Below are 17,836 nucleotides of genomic sequence, written 5' to 3' on the forward strand. Positions count from 1 at the left end.
GCCAATGGACTGACATGAAAATGCGGAACATTTTTGTTAACATAAAGTTTCATAATGTACAAAGAAAATATAAAATAAATAGTTTTTTTGAACTTCACTTTTTAAAAGAATCAAAAAGATTCTTTTAAAAACACCAATGCAAAAATAAAAAAATTATGTCAATATCATTTTCATAACTTGAAATTTAGGGGTTAGGGTTCGGGACAGCCACCTCCCAATTGAAAATACCCAATAAATGATGATTTATATATATTAAGCTTACTAATATTTTAAATATTATTGTGGGTTTCAATAGATAATAGAAGGATCTTAGTAAACATCTACGATTTGAATACTTACATTATTTTTAAATGTGTTTTTTGGTTGTGGGACAGCAGTTTGGACCAATTCTGTAGAATGGTCCATATACTGCAGTGTTGTTATCGTTAACCATTAAACAGTTTTAAAAAAAGGTTATTTAATAAAGCTAAAATAAAATGTAAATATTAGATGAAAAACTTAAACTTCTAAAAACCTACAAAATTTAAATGTGTCCTTGATATTTAACAGAAACACGTTTAAGTTTAAGTATTAATAAAGTAAACCTACTGTTATTAGTTAAATACAGCTGAACCGAATTATATAAAATTAGAATTATTATTACAAAATGACAAAAGTAGGCTACATAAAATGACTAAAACTAAAATTAGAAAACTAAAATGACAAAACAATGCATTTTGTTAATTAAATTACTTTAAATATAAAGTATTTAAAGTATAAAATAAATATAATTATAAATACTATACTTACTACATAAACACACATACACATATATATAAAAGAAAAATAAGAAATAATAAGAAACAAAAAAATAAAATGAAAACTGAAAATACAAAATAAAATAAAAAATTTCAAACATTAATAAATACTATAATACATAAACATTAAAATAACACTAAACATTAAAGTATGTATAGCATTGTTAAAGAGCTCAGACAATTTTGTATATGAAGAATTTGATGAAAAGTGTTGGCCCCGTCTAGAAGAAACATCTGATATATTAACGAGCTCTCATTTGTGATTTACAGCAATATAAAAGGGCTCTACCCAACTCTATTAAAACTTCTTTAAAATTCTCTGCATTAATCAAGGTAAAACGTAGGTGTCCTCACCAGCGGTTTCAAAAGGCTTTTCACTCTTTCTTTTCATGTCCTCTCTCCCCAGAAACCTAGAAAACAAAGACTTACACAATTATTCACCGCATTTGCTGTCAATCACAAACATTCTCTGTCGAACACACGGTGAAAACAACAAAACAGACCAAACGCCGTTGTATTAAAAGTCTTTTATTCTGTTCTGCTCGCAGCACAGCATAGTATAGTCTCCCATGGTCGAGCGGCTCAGCGAGTGGCCCCCCTGTGAGGCTCCCCTACTGAGAAGAGTATGGCACAAGAACCTAACACAGTGGTACCGGGGGGGCACTACCGTCCTGGCACAGAGTGGCATAAAACATAACTGGCTCTGCTCAGCTACATTATCATAAAGTATTACAGAGCAGCATCGCATGTGTTCAAATGTGTTTTCAGCATAACACACTGCAGCTTGGCACATACAGAGCGCACACACACACCGCTTCCAAAGCCGGACCTGTGTGACACATGTGGAGACTGCAAAGGTTTTGACGTAGTGAGGTCAAATCCATTTGCTACACTCATAGTGATCCTAGTGTGGAGCCTACAGCTGTGCATCACCACGTCCCAAAAAGTACACATACACACCTCAATCACAGCGTTGGTTATTCGCAACATAAATTCATCGTAGTCGATGGTCGGCCATGTTATTCATAAAAACACAGTTGAAAACTGGTCTCTGATGTCAGCTGTTATGAGACGAGAGATGACAAAGAGACAAAAGAAGACCAATTCAAAGATAATAAATTTAGTAGATAAACATTATATATGTATATATATGCATGTTATTTGTTGAAATATATAATTTATATCTATATGTATATATTTATATGCTGCTGCTTCGATAAGAGACTTATTCTTAGAGTAATAAACAAATAAACGAACAAACAAACGAAACATTTACCATCAAAGACACTATCTACACAACAAGACACATGTCTAGAGAAAGGCCATTTTAAGATTCTTGGTGGCGGCGGTTCCTACTAAAACTTGTGCAATATGCCTGATATTTTATCCTTTGAAAATGAAAAGAAAAAAGACATTATCTTAAGGTCCTTGCCGTTTCAGCCCAAATGTTTTATCAAAGCTGTCTACTGACTTTAATGTGCACAATGGAATGGAAAGAGAATTCCAAATTATTTTTCACAGCTAATACATGAAACATCCTAATTATCAAGTCTGCCGAGAGAAATGTTTAAAAACAATACTCGTCTTCAGCTATACTGCTTTGCTGAACAGCTATTTCTCTATTGCTATCTAAACGTCACAAACACATATATGAGGTACATCTATATATAAAGTAATCCAGACACATATTACACAACAAAGTTGGAGTCAAAAGGATATACATACATAAGCTGCCAAATATTCTAAATGTTAATGTCAAATTACTCTGTGACAGTGAGGCAGTGTTATGATTCTGGTCAGAATTGACAAGATTTGTGTAACTGCCCTCCCGATTTCACCAAACAGAAGTCATCAGTGTTTAAAAAAAATAAAAATCATCACCCATTATGTTTCTAGTACTCCAAAGTCTCTTGACATTACTGTTTAGCCCATTGACAACGAAATATACCCCAATTAATTAGTACTACTTGTAAAAAGCTCAGCATACAACAAATAAGCTTAATATGGCTCAGATGCAGTTACAAGCACACACACACACACACACAAAAAAAAAACAATTAGCCTGTTGGACTGTGCGTGGCTCTGTGTCAAATATGCACTTAAATAAATTCATACATATGTAAATAACAACATACAATGCTTCAAACCAAATTGTAATTAGTCAAACTTTGCTGCTGGCTTGACAAAGCCCTGCCTGAAAGTTTCAAATAAACTTCAGTTTGAATGCTTAAAAGATCTATACATAAACATATACAGGATATACTTATTTAATTTTGGTCAATTTTTAGAATATCCTGGGGGGGGGGAGATTTTTGGCAACTGTAATAGCCCTTTCGCACTAAGAGTGAAATTATTAAGCCTCAGGCTGAAGGAAGTGCCTCTGTCCTGTACCTCACTCCTAATTTCTCTCAACACAGGACAGGAGAGGTGTCAGTGAATAAATAGGGAAACAAAGTACCTTGCGTTACTTAGTAAGTCAGATATTTTCTTGTACATTTGAAAGTAATGCGTTACTTTACTACTTACTTGGAAAAGTAATCTGATAACATGACTTGCATTACTTGTAATGTGTTACCCCCAGCACTGGTCAGAACAGCCTGAAAGATTGGATGGATGTAGCATGAACATCCTCCGTTTACTTCAGAAAGGTGTTGGGATTTTTTGTAGTTATAGTATGCTATAGCTTTGTCAAGACAACAAAATTACAAAATCCAGTAATATGAAACAAAAGAAACTCTGAAAGACAATGACACTTTAAATAGTGTATAAACAAAATAAATAAAATGAAACATAGTTGACTCAGACCTGCTGCCAACATGCATTGCCCTTAGCAATATTCACAGTCAATTATAGCGATCACAATAAAGATGCTAGCTTTTGGCTAATGGTAAAAGCTAAATTAAACAAAAGATCTACCTGACTGGTTTGCTATTCAGTCTTTTCCTCAAAGTTCCTCAAAGTAAAACTTGATCTGGCTTTCTTTTTTTTTTTTAAACTGCAACTCTATTTTGCTCTCATTTGACCAGTTTATTGTTGCTACTACTTGTACAGCTTAAGCAAACTTGCTAAGCAAGTATGAGTATCGTGTCCGAAGCTAATAAATGGCAGAGCAGAGCAGCTTGTAAAAAAAGGTGTAAAAACACAGTGTTAAACTGTAAACAGTGCTCTCCTTCGCTTATCACTCTCTGAATGATGACATGTCTTTCATCACTCACTGACATCTCGATTAGCGAGTACAGTGCTGCAGTATGGCTAGCCTGTCATCCTGGCACTCTCAACATCAGCGTTCAAAGCTACCCTAACTGGCTCCGATGAGAAGGTCTCCCCCGAGAAAGCTACGATCTTAAAAGTGTCTTGGTTGCAGCACACTGTGTTGTCATGGCAACATGTACATTCAGTCGAGAGGGGAAGGGCTGCCACCGATTATAGGTAGTTGAAACATTGCATGTGCCCTACGGTAATACAGCACAGTGCTTATATTCTTTTAATAACTCAACACAGCTGTTTTAAACCAGATCACAAAACATATATATTATATATAATAAAATAACTTTTAAATATAAAATATATGTATTGTATGTTGTTTGTAGTTAATTATGTATTGCTCAAGGGACGAGAATGAAACATGAGGACCTGTGAAATGGTTTCAACAGAACAGGACTGTACATCAGCTCCACTTTTAGTTTGGCATTCAGCTTCAGTAAGCCAATATGTGATCAGTCATGGCTAACTTACCCTGTTGCTAGGAATACAAACACTTACAACAACACACAGAATGCTAGATATCAGTTTGCGGAAGGTGGAGGTCAAGAAAAATGGTTTGCTACTTTCCTTTGTGAATGCTTCCCTTGAGATATTTTGAACAAATATACACAACAATTACATTGTGATTCAGAGCTCTGAGAGCAGGAGAAAAAAAAAAAAAGAGATGGGTATGGGGCGTTAGGGCTTCGTATTTTGACCTCAGAATCCCCCTTCGAAAAATCGTTCTTGAGCCATCGAGCAGCAAAACACTCCCAAGAAAAATCACATTTACCCACATTATTGACGCTCCACTTTAAAGCCCCCAAGAAGTAAGAAAAGCACAGCCAATCCCATACAAACAGCCTCGCTAACGTCGACAAGATTTGTCAGCATAACAGTATTCCATTCTTACACAAGTAAAGAGAAAGGGCTGCAATTTATGTGGCATCCCAATCCAGGTTTGTCTCTGAGCATTAGAGCTTTGTGCAAGAGATGGGTGCCAGCGAAAACAACCCAACTCTACTGCTATGAACAGTTAACAGTTTGTGGCATGAGCAGGTGATTCGATCGCCCCTAGGGGCTACTTGCTGATGTTCCTCATTTAATTATGTTCCTCAGACCTCGCTCTCCACACTGGAGAAGTGGGCAGAGCCTCGACGAGAGCACAGGCTCTTGGTTTTGAGGGGAAGATGTGGGGATTGATACCGCTGAGGTTGGGGAACAGATCGCAGTTTCTGGTACTGGAGCTTAGCACTAGAGGAGGACAAAGAGGAGGGCTGTGGGGCACCAGGAGTAGATGAGACAACCGAATGGGAGGAAACTGATGAAGAGGAGGTAGGTGGAGGTATATGTATATGGTGAGAGGAAGAGGGTGGGGCTGGGAGTGCAGGGACCATTGGAGGGGGTAAAGATGGTGGTAGACTCTGAGGAGGGGATGGTGGTTGTCGGGACCGGTCTGAGCGCTGTGGTCTTTGTGCACTGAGACTGGATTGGCTTCCAGATTTTGCCTGGCTCTGAGCCCGATCCGGTTTGGATGATTGCCGTTTGGGTCTTACGCTGCTGCTGAAACTGTGGCAGTGGGGGATGAGCTCCTCCTGACTCCTAGAAGTCACCTGATTCCATTTGGAGTGAGTGCTGGCAGAGTGATGGGGTGACTGGCAGGAACAGGATGTGTGGGCGCGGCTCTTCTCTTGAGACCTGCTTTTAGTTTTCTTTTCAGTCTTCACTGGTAATTTATCAACAGACCAGTATCTTCGAGGAGGTGGCGGAGTCAATGGAGTTGGAGGCCATTTGTTTGAACCTAAGCCTCCTGATCCCCACCCTGTTCCCGCTCCGAAAACCAGGCCACTTTCTCCACCACCCCACCCCAAAAAGGAGTCATCTCTACTGTTTATACTGCCTCCTCTTTCTCTGGCAGGGTAGGTGCCAAAGAACCATCCTCCTCCTCCAATGCCTCCAACTGCCCTTCCTTCGTGACCCTCCCAATATCTCTCAAACTTACCAAACTCTCCTGAGGAACCCTCATCATCTGTGTATATCTCAACAGTTTTTTCTCTGTCCCTTTCGGATTCAGAGTCCATTCCTCTGCTTTCTCGTCGTCGCCCCTGTTCTTCTGGCCTGCTTCTTTCCACTTCAGACTCCTCATCTCCTTCTTCCTCTGAATCCCATTCGTGAAATGACAGGCCTTCTCTCGAGCAAGGCTTAACTCTCTTGTTTTTTCCCAAAAGGGGCCGACTCTCTTCACCTCTTCCTCGCTCGTCTCTCTCAGCTCCTACAGACTTTCGTCTTTTAGATATGGGAAGCAAGGGTACAAAAGACGATGGAGAATCAGAAGTTGGGTTCCCACTACTCCAAAATTTGACGGTTGAAGAAGGTTTGTTTGAGCTAGAAAAATGCTTGTTGTTGGACCTTGGCCTGGAGTGGCGTTGTGATTTTGGGCTTCTCTGATGCCTTTCCTTTCCTCTACTGCCTTCTTCATCTTCTCCACCTTGATCATCCCTATCTCTCTTAACTGCATCTCTGATAATATCCCACTCATAACTCCTTGTAGAGCTTTCGCTCTTTTTTCGGAAAGAGCTTCGCCTCGGAGCAGGATAAGAAGAGTATTCCTGTCCTATACCTTTTTCAAAGACTTCTTTCCTGTCCATATCTACCTCCTCTTGTTCAGATCGTTTTTCCCTCTCCCTTCTTCTTGACTTCTCCTCTTTTTTCTTTTTCTTTTTCACCTTACGTCTTTTACGTTCCCTTTCTCTTTCACGCTCTTCTCTCTTCTTTTTCTTTCTACCCTTCTTCCTCCTCTTTCTCTCTCTTTCTCTTTCTTTATGATGTCGTTTCTCCTCCTTAACATCTCTATCTCCAGCTGCTCTTCTAGCCTTTTCTTTCTCTCCCCAAGAGGCCCACCACTCTTGAAGCTGTGCAATCTGGCTGCCTGCTCTGTCTCTCACATGCGCCCTCTGTCCGCAAGGTTTGCGGGGTGGTATAGGTGGTGGTGGAGGACTGCTGGGCAGGGATCGAGAGGACATACGTGAACGACTTTTTCTCCTCCCCAAAAGCAAGCTCGACTCCTCCGTAAGCTCATCTGTGTCATAGTCCTCATACACATCTCGTACATCTGCTCTGTATCTAAAGCTCTGGGATGATGTGTACGATGATGAAGATGAAGGAGAATTGGATCGGGAGACTGATTCTGAAGAAGAGGATGAACTGGAGGTGCTGGAGCTGCTGGACGAAGTGGATGTGTAGCGTATAGATGGAGAAGGTGAGGGCGGAGTCTGTGTTGGGGAAGAGAGGGGCACAGGTATAGGCAGAGGAAGGGGAGGAGGACGACGTCCTCTTCTCCCACTGCCATCCCTCATTCCATATCTGCCACCACCTCTCCTTCCGAGTGGAAGGATGTTTTCGTAGAGTGGCCCACCTGAGCCCTTCCTTTTTGAGAAGCTGCTTCTCCTCCAGATAGATTGCTGAGGTGGAGAGGGATGTGGCAAACCATGGTTAACTGGTAAGTGTCCGGAAGCTTGACCTTTAGGAGGTAACCATGGGTTTCCAGAGGATTTCGTCCCACGATGCTTCGTTTTTGGAGTTTGGGCGCCTATGTTTTGAGGTTCGGCAGAGACCCCTAAGCCTTCTGGATCAATTGGCCCATAGTATCTCTTGTACTCATCCAGACCCCCCTCTCCTCCACTTATTCCTGCACCCCAGTGAGGGGGCATGCCTTGGAATTGTGTTAAGTCTGTAATCCCACTGCTCACACCGCCAAGCTTCTCAGGACCAACCTTTGGACGTGTCCACCGATCCACCACAGCTAATCGACGATCATGCCGTGGTAGAAATGTAGAGCAAGGCATGGGTGCTCCAAGATTGGGACTGTTTGACGGGCCTAGAGGCATTCCAGAATGTCCAACTGAAGGAGGGGAGCCAGGAAGAAGAGCATTGTATACTGGTGGCTGCTGGTGGTGTTGCTTCTGTTGTTGCGGCTGCTGGTGTTGTTGTGCCATAGCGATGGGGGGATTGGCCACGGCTGTAGAGATCACATGAGGCGGTGGAGGAGGAGGAACTGTGGAGACATGATGATATTGAGGAAGTGTGCTTTGGGAACCTCCAGGAGCTGTTTCATCCTCAAAATTGCAGCAGCTGTACATTCCCTGTAAGAGATAATAAGCAAAAGATTTATTTAGCAAACAGTTCAGGATATCATAATATTCCCCTTGGTGACATACAAACCGATTTAAGTGCTTGGAAAGTGTCTCGGTAAAGAGGAGAAACATTACCATAATAATGAAATTGTAAAGCTCCCAGTGCTTTGATGATGCAAGAGTACACATTGTAAGCTCAGCTAACCTTTCTCTGGGGTAATGGCAATGCTGACCTCACTGTTTGAGTGTCCCATCTAACCTAATTGGCTTACAATTCTCTCATAGAAAGTCTGGTTGCTTGCAAGGGGGATTTAAGGTTCTTCACATTCTTTTCACAATGTAAGCAAAGACGGATAGTGATAATACAGAATGAATAAATGACCCATCTTCTGTCACCCCCTTCCTCCCCTATTCATTACTATGAGAGAAGTTATGGGCTTTCATAAAATCCTTCTGTGTGTGCAGTGGGAATGCTGGATGTGCCATCACATTTGAGAAATGACAGGAATTAAAGGAGTGTGCTGCAAAGTCCCCTTCTAAGGATTTAACGCCTGATTGCAAGAGATTACTGGGTGTCAGTCTTTGTTCTTGCTGCAAATAACAAGAATTGCAAAAAGGGTAATCTTTCCTTTTACTTGCAAATACATTTAAATAATTCCAGTTTTGTTTCTTAGGTTTATTTTTACATTTCCTGGGCTTTTTAAATTTTAAATTTCAGTTTACAGAGCTGGAATGAAATGATCATTATGGCACAATTATTGTTCTTCAATGTATTTTATCACCTTCTCTCAAATTGCAGCAGAGTTTCATAAGAAATATTCCTAAAATGAGTATATTTATAAGGGCTGTGAAAATTAACGTTAATGCTTGTGAATAATTAAATGTTTTTTAAGTGTGAATAACACATTTATTCAATCTGATCTTAAATTAGATCTGTTTTGTGTGATTTCTAAAAATGAATGGGAAGCTTTCAGAACTGACCAAAACCGTTTGGAGCCAAAGCGCAAGTCTCTCTCACACGCATGCACAAATTTCCCTACGGGAGCTCCCGTTTATCAGTGGCCTAAATGACCACTGAAAACCATTATTCTACAGATTATTTATTTATAAATCAAACCCAGATGGGACGTTTAACAATGGTAAAGTCATTTGCAGCCTTTATATAATGAAATTTAATTATCATCGAGGCTCAAAAAGTGAAACATCATCCACAAGTGGAACGCAGTCATTCATAAAAATGTTAATGCAATCACCAGCGGAGGATTGTGGGTCAATGGTGGTGGTAAGGGGGAGTACATGTATTCTGAGTGCCATTAACACAAACTGAAGAACAATAATTACATATATTATTTTGTTTTCTTTCCTTAAACATGAACTGAATGGATTAACGTTTAACACAAAAAAAAAAACTGACAGCCCTGCTATTTTTATTATAATGGATTTCATGTGGGTCACTCACCCGACTGAAAGCCAGCAGGAAGTCCAGTCCTCCAGAGTGGCCCAAACAGTGGCGGAGCTTCCAATAGACGAGATGCTCCCATGCAAACACCAGCAGACTTAGGCCCATGGCAACTAGAAGCATATAGAAGACTCCTGCCATATTGTCTATGTCCAGTTTGGAACTCATCACCTCAATCTTATCATTATGACAGATCCCAGACAGCCAGAGTCGTTCAAGCATGTCAATCTCATCTAAAAAGAAGGAAAATATGAGCACAATGACAGGAGATAAGCAGCATGAAAGATAAGCAGGCCTACAAATAGGGGACAAGACAGATGGACAGAAGGGAGAGAATGAAAAAGAAAGGCTAAAGAAAGCAAAAGAACACTAGATTCTACTGTTGGGAAAAGTGAGTCTTTAATTCAAATCTCCAGACAGTGGAGATCTTGGTTTAGCTTCGGTTATTATTACACTGTTCACAAAAAGGTGAAAATGGAAAAGAAAAAACAGAGGAAAAGAATCATGAAAGGCAAGGAAGAAGAACGAGAGAAGCAGAGAAAGAGAGGCTGGAGGATAATAACAGCTTTGATGGAGGTCTGAAATGGCCTGGTTTCGAGGCTCTTGTGATAAGACAGGCCCAGAGTAGTTTGGAGATGAAAGCACTAGACTGATGAGCCTACCTCCCAACAATAGCCATTAGTGTATTTATCAGAGTGAAAATGTCACTGTGGAAAAAATAAAGGCATGAAAAGTGCATGTTTCTGGCAGAAAAAACGACATATGCATTTAGATGCCGGCTTTATATCGAGGATTATTCCTTCACTACGAAGGATGGAGAGAGTCAAGTCTAAATCCTCTTTTCATATGAAACAAAGAATAAAAACAAAACTGCATTGACCCGCAGGTTAATTACATTTCAATTTATGACAATATGGCCTTGAACTATGGCTTAGGTAATGGAAAATTCAATCACAGGAACTGAAATCCTAATATTTTTCATTATATTTATTTATTCAAACAAGCAAAAATCAGCCCTGAGAATTTCAATCCAAATTGGAATGCGTCGAAATTAAAAATCGAGGCGTTCGACTACTGCACTGTTTACTGGAGTGACCCTATGGCTATTCATAATTGTGTTCATTTGCTGTGACATTCTTTCTAATAGCATTTATCATATTTCAGTGAGACTCTTCCAGCTCCCTTTCACATTTATTCTTTAATCATTATGGGGCAACTCACTAGGTTTCTCATCATCGAGTCTGATCAAAGAAAAACAAGTAATGCGAGAGAAAAACATGTGAATGTGTGTGCATGCGAGATGGAGAAAGGGGGAAGTACCTCAGAGAATCAGAATAACAAGTGTAACAACACTTAAAAAGGTTTAATTTCCCAAAAATTCCGCTCCGTCACTATGTAAACAAAACAGTAGGAATGTTTGTTTGTCATAGTGAAAATCAGGGCTTACAACTCCACAAACAAACAACCAACCACCATTATCAAGGGGTTAACGTGTTGTTAAATGTGGGACCTGGGGTGTATCTAGGTATTTCATTCTCTTACCGTCTCCAACTAGCTGCAGGAGGGCGAGGTCTAGCGGCCGCTTCCAGCGGGAGTTTTTGTGTAAGGCAATGCCATACCCTGTTGTAGCGAACACTTTGCCAGAGCCGATGGTCATTACTTTGCAGCCCTCGTCCTTACGAGCCATGTAGTTCAGGACAGCCGCATCATATATGAATGCATCCAGTTTCCTGCAGAGACAAAAAGGAAATGGGAAACAAAGGCATGGGAAACAAAATTGCTTTACGAGACCAATTATAATTTTATTGATTGTTACATGTAAAGACGAAAACATTGATGATCTTCAGGGAAATCCTATTTCTAAGCTAAATAGTGTGTAACGGGTAATCAGTGAAGCCAGTTAAGCACCCACTCCAGTTCTACACCATGCATTTGTTGGCTTAACAGCACAGAAAATTCTTTTTAGGACTTGGTATTTTTATTCCCTCTCAAAAAGTTCTTTGTTGCTGCTGGCAACTGCCTTAAAAAACCACTGAATTTCCATGATTTTTCCATTACCTTTCTATGGGTTTTCCAGTTGGATTCCTGTGTAAAGATTTTTTTAAAATAATTTGATAGAGTTTCACTCAAAAAGAGCCAATGTAATATTTCAGAGCAGAGAATAACCAGAAAAATCTCCACTACTGTTTAAAACTTTGGGGTCTTTGTTCCAAAAAAAAAAAAAAGGAAAAAAAGAAATTCAAATAAATGCGGTTCTTTTGGACTTTTTATTCATTATTTTTTTATTCATTATTAATAAATGTTTCTTGAGCACCAAATCAGCATATTAGAATGATTTCTGAAGAAATCCCCCCCCCCCCAAAACAAAATTGCTAAATAAAATATTAAAAAAGTCCTGAATTTCAAGTGTGAATCACAGCTGAGTTAATGATTTCTGAAGGATCATGTGACACTGAAGACTGCAGTAATTCAGCTTCGCCATCATAGGAATATATTACATTCTAAAATATATTCAGATAGAGAAGTTATTCATTATTTTTTTAATCATTATTAATAAATGTTTCTTGAGCACCAAATCAGCATATTAGAATGATTTCTGAAGAAATCCCCCCCACCCCCCAAAACAAAATTGCTAAATAAAATATCAAAAAAAGTCCTGAATTTCGAGTGTGAATCACAGCTGCGTTAATGATTTCTGAAGGATCATGTGACACTGAAGACTGCAGTAATTCAGCTTCGCCATCATAAGAATATATTACATTCTAAAATATATTCAGATAGAGAAGTTATTTTAATTTGTGATTATATTTCACAATAGTAATGTTATACTTCAGATAAAATACATTTCAAAAACATTAAAATAATTACTGTCTCTAAACTTTTGATACTGTACATCCACTGCAGGAAATTAAAATCAAAACATTAAAATCAAGTTTTTGGAGGATGTTCAAAACATAAACTCTCATGGACAGGTGCACTGGAAACCATTTCAATAACTGTAACAGCATTTATATGTCTTTTCACTACACTGGCTATCACATTATTCCTTCAATTAACATTACAATGAATGTTCAAATTTATACATTAAAAATACAGTGATAAAACTATAAAAAGTGTGAAGAAAATGAAACTATAAGGTACTAGGTTAGCATGAATAAGCCTCAAATAAACAGTGACTTCATGCAGGCATACTCTGTTTTTATATGCAGGTGTATAATCAAATACCTCAAGAGTTTTCTGGGACACGACTTGTTTCTCTGCCATAAATGTGATAATATATGCGCACAAGCACTTTGCAGAATAGCTCCAAAGAACGCTGATATTGTCTGGCTGCTCGCTTTGCTAAAATGAGCAGCACATAATAGGAAGGCTAATTTGTGCAGACACTGGTCTTCAAATAAACCCCATGTAAAAAAATATATATATATATATATTTAATTGGGACCGGATTGGCTAGCAGCAAGTTTCCTGCGACGTCTGTGCCATCACAAATACACATTCCTTCCGTGGTGAAGATTGTTGAGTAACAGTTTGAAATGTGATGCTCGGAATAGATCATTTCGTGCGATTACGTTCCGAAGCAATCAGACTGAAAATGTTCACCTGCTGCATGATAAAACAGGCAAAAATCGTGCCATTTAAATGCAAAAATCCAATAATGTAAAAATCCACTTTAATCTTATTACTCCATATTCACGGTGCTAAATAATTCAGCAGGGGAGTCTCTTACAGTAAAGACATAAAAGTAAGTTGCTTTTCAGAAGTCAAGGAAGCTTTGTGCCTTATCAGAGTCAGGTGCACCGGTATGCCTCTTTTCTTTGATCATATTTCACCCACCTTGTAACATGCCAACGTCTTCTCAGCAAAAACCCAAATTGACAGCTTATTACTGGCTACTCTTCAACCTCATGCTAAGCGCACCTTGAGGTTATTAACAAGCTCAACTTGGTCCTCCAAGACCAGCGAGCACCACATTAGCATTCAAGGTGGCAGCTTTTGTCAGAAGTGTTGTATCCAACAAAACAGAGCCCTTGGGGGAAAATGAGTCACACATTTCAGTAAGGGTGAAACCAAACGAACAGAACACACACAGACAGGTGTTTGATAGCACAGCACACTGCCCCACAGTGCAACCCGACTGAAATAGGAAAGCAGTAAAAGCAGTAGGTAGGCTATTGAGGTACACAAGTGCCTTTGAGAATCAGCTAGCACCTAGTTGGAGACCTGACTTGTTGACTTGTGGGCCGGCGGGCCTGCCTTGCATTGCACGGCTTGAAATCGAAAGTCTTACTCTGCAGGCTACAACTATTACACAAACCAAGTGCTTATGAATGACAGATGAAATCTTCACGAGCAATTGCTAAGCCTGAACACTGAAAGCCTGAACAATGTGATTACTGCACATTCTAGCCTGCAAACATAACCTTTTTTTGTGATGGGATGCATATTCATGCCCTTTGTATGCATAACGCGGAGACTTGAGCTTTAGATAGGAGTCAGACACACACACTCTCGTGCACACATATCCGAGGGCAGTGAGGCAGTGTTAGCGACACCACATTGCAATTTAATAATTCTGGAACAATCATGGCATCTTATGATGCAGAGCAGCGAATGAATAATACACAAGTGCAGAATTGCTCGTTTCTGTGATTAAATGCTAACGGATGAAAATGGAATGACATCAAATGCTCTTTGTATAACAAAGTCTGGCAAAACTTTTTAAAAAGTTTTGTTTCCTAAACCAGCATCATGCAGTGGTGTCTACTGGCTCGGCACATAAACGCGCCATCATAGGAAAACTATGCTTGACTGAACAACTATAATACCGCCATGCGTCTACACTAAGCTGCCACGGCTGAGGGTCACAATGTGGCACTAACAAAAACACATTCTGCTACTACAGTATAAAGCAGGTGTCATTGTTTGCCTTCTATATGAATACATTAAAGGTAATGACACTACTGGCTAGATTTGCATTTCCAGAAAATCTTTTAAATACACAACTAGCCAATTATATGATTTGTTTTTGCATTTAGTGCAGTATTTTTCTGGCATAAAAACAACAAAGATCATATTTAGTGTGACAGCATTTAACTTGAACTACTAAAAGCAAAGAACACCTCACTAAATCAAGAGAGCCGAACAGTGACATTGACCTAAGATTACAACACAAAAAAGATCAAATGTTTTGAATGGCTAACATAAGTCAGAGTAAGTCAATTGGACATTTTCAAAATATATTGTAAAAAAAAAAAACATTACATTTATAGCAGAAAAATACATGAAATTAAATTTAGGTAATATTTGTAGGTAATATCCATGTTTTTGAAAGAAGTCTCTTATGCTTACTAAGTCTGCATCTATTTGATAAAAAAACAGTATAATGATACAATAAAACAGTATTATTGTGAAATATCACAATTTAAAGTAACTGTTTTATAATTTAATATATTTTTAAATGTAATTTAATCATGTAATGGAATTTTTATTCCAAAAGCTAAATTTTCATCATCAATACTCCAGTCTTCAGTGTCACATGATCCCTCAAAAATCATTCTAATATACTGATTTGTTGCTCAAGAAACATTTCCTATTAATATCAACGTTAAAAACAGTTGTTAATATTTTTGTGGAAACCGTCCTACATTTTTTGACGAATAGGAAGCCCAAAAGCATTTATTTTAAAAAAAGCATTCATTTGAAATAATGTAAAAGTCTTCCATTTGGATCGATTTAATGCATCCTTGCTGAATAAAAGTATGAATGGTAAAAAAAAAGAAAAAAAAGAATGCTAGTTACACTGTACATTTAAAAAGACTGCCCTGTTATGTCAAATTGCTTGTGATGTTCCTCATTTATAAATCACTTTGGATAAACTATCCAAAATGGAACAAACTTCATGGTCATGAGTTTGTCCCCGTGAAGAAAAGTGTTGTTTCTTTTAAGAGGTCTTCTCCATGGTATACGCCTGAGCTTCGTGAGCTTAAGGCAGCTGGTAGGCAATTGGAGCGACAATATAGGAAATCTAGCCTAACAGTTCACAAACTTATGTATGAACAGCATCAGATTGAGTACCATAATTCTTTGAAAATTGCAAAAACAGAATATTATTCAATGATTATTAGTACTGGGGTTTCCAATCCACGAGATTTGTTTAAAGCTGCAGTCCGTAAATTTTGCCTCTTTGTCACCATCTCTGTTTGAAAACCTGCAATTGCAGCTGTTTGTGGAATTATCTTCCTTGCGTGGGTTGTGCACCGGCACGGCTCCAGCGCGGATGAATCTAATGTTTTGAGGAGTATGTGTGGCACTCAGTCACCGCACCAGTGTGGATATTTGCTGTACTTCGCAATCACAGATTCTAGCCAACATCTTGGAATATATGACCCAAATAAGAATTTTCACCGTATATTGTCATCTGAACAAGTTAGTAACAAGTCTGCCACGTTTGTTCTGACCAACTGATGAAAAAAGCATTACAATAAATCTCGCTACCAATGGTGATTTAATCTAAAGATTGGTTAGCTAATATCACATCAAACCATGCAAATTATTATTATTGTTATACTTTATTCTCAAATTGTTAATGTTAACAACATCAGCATTACAGTCTTCAGTGTCACATGATCCCTCAAAAATCATTCTAATATACTGATTTGTTGCTCAAGAAACATTTCCTATTAATATCAACGTTAAAAACAGTTGTTAATATTTTTGTGGAAACCGTCCTACATTTTTTGACGAATAGGAAGCCCAAAAGCATTTATTTTAAAAAAAGCATTCATTTGAAATAATGTAAAAGTCTTCCATTTGGATCGATTTAATGCATCCTTGCTGAATAAAAGTATGAATGGTAAAAAAAAAGAAAAAAAAGAATGCTAGTTACACTGTACATTTAAAAAGACTGCCCTGTTATGTCAAATTGCTTGTGATGTTCCTCATTTATAAATCACTTTGGATAAACTATCCAAAATGGAACAAACTTCATGGTCATGAGTTTGTCCCCGTGAAGAAAAGTGTTGTTTCTTTTAAGAGGTCTTCTCCATGGTATACGCCTGAGCTTCGTGAGCTTAAGGCAGCTGGTAGGCAATTGGAGCGACAATATAGGAAATCTGGCCTAACAGTTCACAAACTTATGTATGAACAGCATCAGATTGAGTACCATAATTCTTTGAAAATTGCAAAAACAGAATATTATTCAATGATTATTAGTACTGGGGTTTCCAATCCACGAGATTTGTTTAAAGCTGCAGTCCGTAAATTTTGCCTCTTTGTCACCATCTCTGTTTGAAAACCTGCAATTGCAGCTGTTTGTGGAATTATCTTCCTTGCGTGGGTTGTGCACCGGCACGGCTCCAGCGCGGATGAATCTAATGTTTTGAGGAGTATGTGTGGCACTCAGTCACCGCACCAGTGTGGATATTTGCTGTACTTCGCAATCACAGATTCTAGCCAACATCTTGGAATATATGACCCAAATAAGAATTTTCACCGTATATTGTCATCTGAACAAGTTAGTAACAAGTCTGCCACGTTTGTTCTGACCAACTGAGGAAACAACTGGTTGTCTTTAAAATACAAATCTTGTGTAATCCCAGGCTTTCTGTAATAATCAGAAGCACATTTAAAAATGCAATCTAATTTAATTTAATTCACATGTGTTTCATAAACACAATCCTTTCTGGATTACAATCTGCCATCAAAGTGATTAATGTAATTATTCTAGCTGCTGTGAGAAAAGGCTATAAACGATCCGCCACCTGCAGCATCCTCACATGTGATATAGCCTACTAGCCAGGACAACTTCTTTATGTTTACAGATGTGACGCAATGACGCGGCAGCATGCTCGAACCAAAAAAAGTTACAGACTGCAGCTTTAATACAATTAATAATCTAATCCAACCGATCACTAAGGTTAATTGCCTCACCACAGAGCAATGCAATGATTTTCTTAAATATTTCTCATGTAAAATTGAGAATATTTATAATACTATTGCATCTGTCTCTGCTTCATCTGAATTATTAGACCTGCATCCCTTTAACTCTTTCCCCGCCATTGACGAGTTATCTCGTCTTTTAGAAGACAACGCTTCCCCGCCAAAGACGAGTTTTTACGGCTTTTCGTGTTTTCACTGTTATACACTAGGGGGCGCTATTACACATCTTCTGAACGAGTACAAAACCTCCCGAACAAAAACAC

The 17,836-nt window shown here is 38.6% G+C and overlaps 1 protein-coding gene across 1 annotated transcript in view; it reads right to left on the reverse strand.

Annotated features, from left to right (window-relative positions):
- Positions 1–4,535: 4,535 nt before the first annotated feature.
- Positions 4,536–17,836, reverse strand: part of LOC107724118 (glutamate receptor ionotropic, NMDA 2D-like) — a 92,182-nt gene continuing 78,881 nt past the window's right edge. Inside the window, exons 12-14 of the mRNA XM_016532916.1 lie at positions 11,175–11,362; positions 9,633–9,865; positions 4,536–8,182 (exon numbers count right to left, since the gene is read on the reverse strand). Coding sequence (XP_016388402.1) covers positions 5,156–8,182; positions 9,633–9,865; positions 11,175–11,362 — 3,448 coding nt within the window. The 3' untranslated portion in view covers positions 4,536–5,155. The remainder of the gene's footprint in view (positions 8,183–9,632; positions 9,866–11,174; positions 11,363–17,836) is intronic.

The sequence above is a fragment of the Sinocyclocheilus rhinocerous genome, unplaced genomic scaffold (assembly GCF_001515625.1).
Source record: "Sinocyclocheilus rhinocerous isolate Xijiao unplaced genomic scaffold, SAMN03320098_v1.1 scaffold335, whole genome shotgun sequence".
NCBI classification, from domain to species: domain Eukaryota; kingdom Metazoa; phylum Chordata; class Actinopteri; order Cypriniformes; family Cyprinidae; genus Sinocyclocheilus; species Sinocyclocheilus rhinocerous.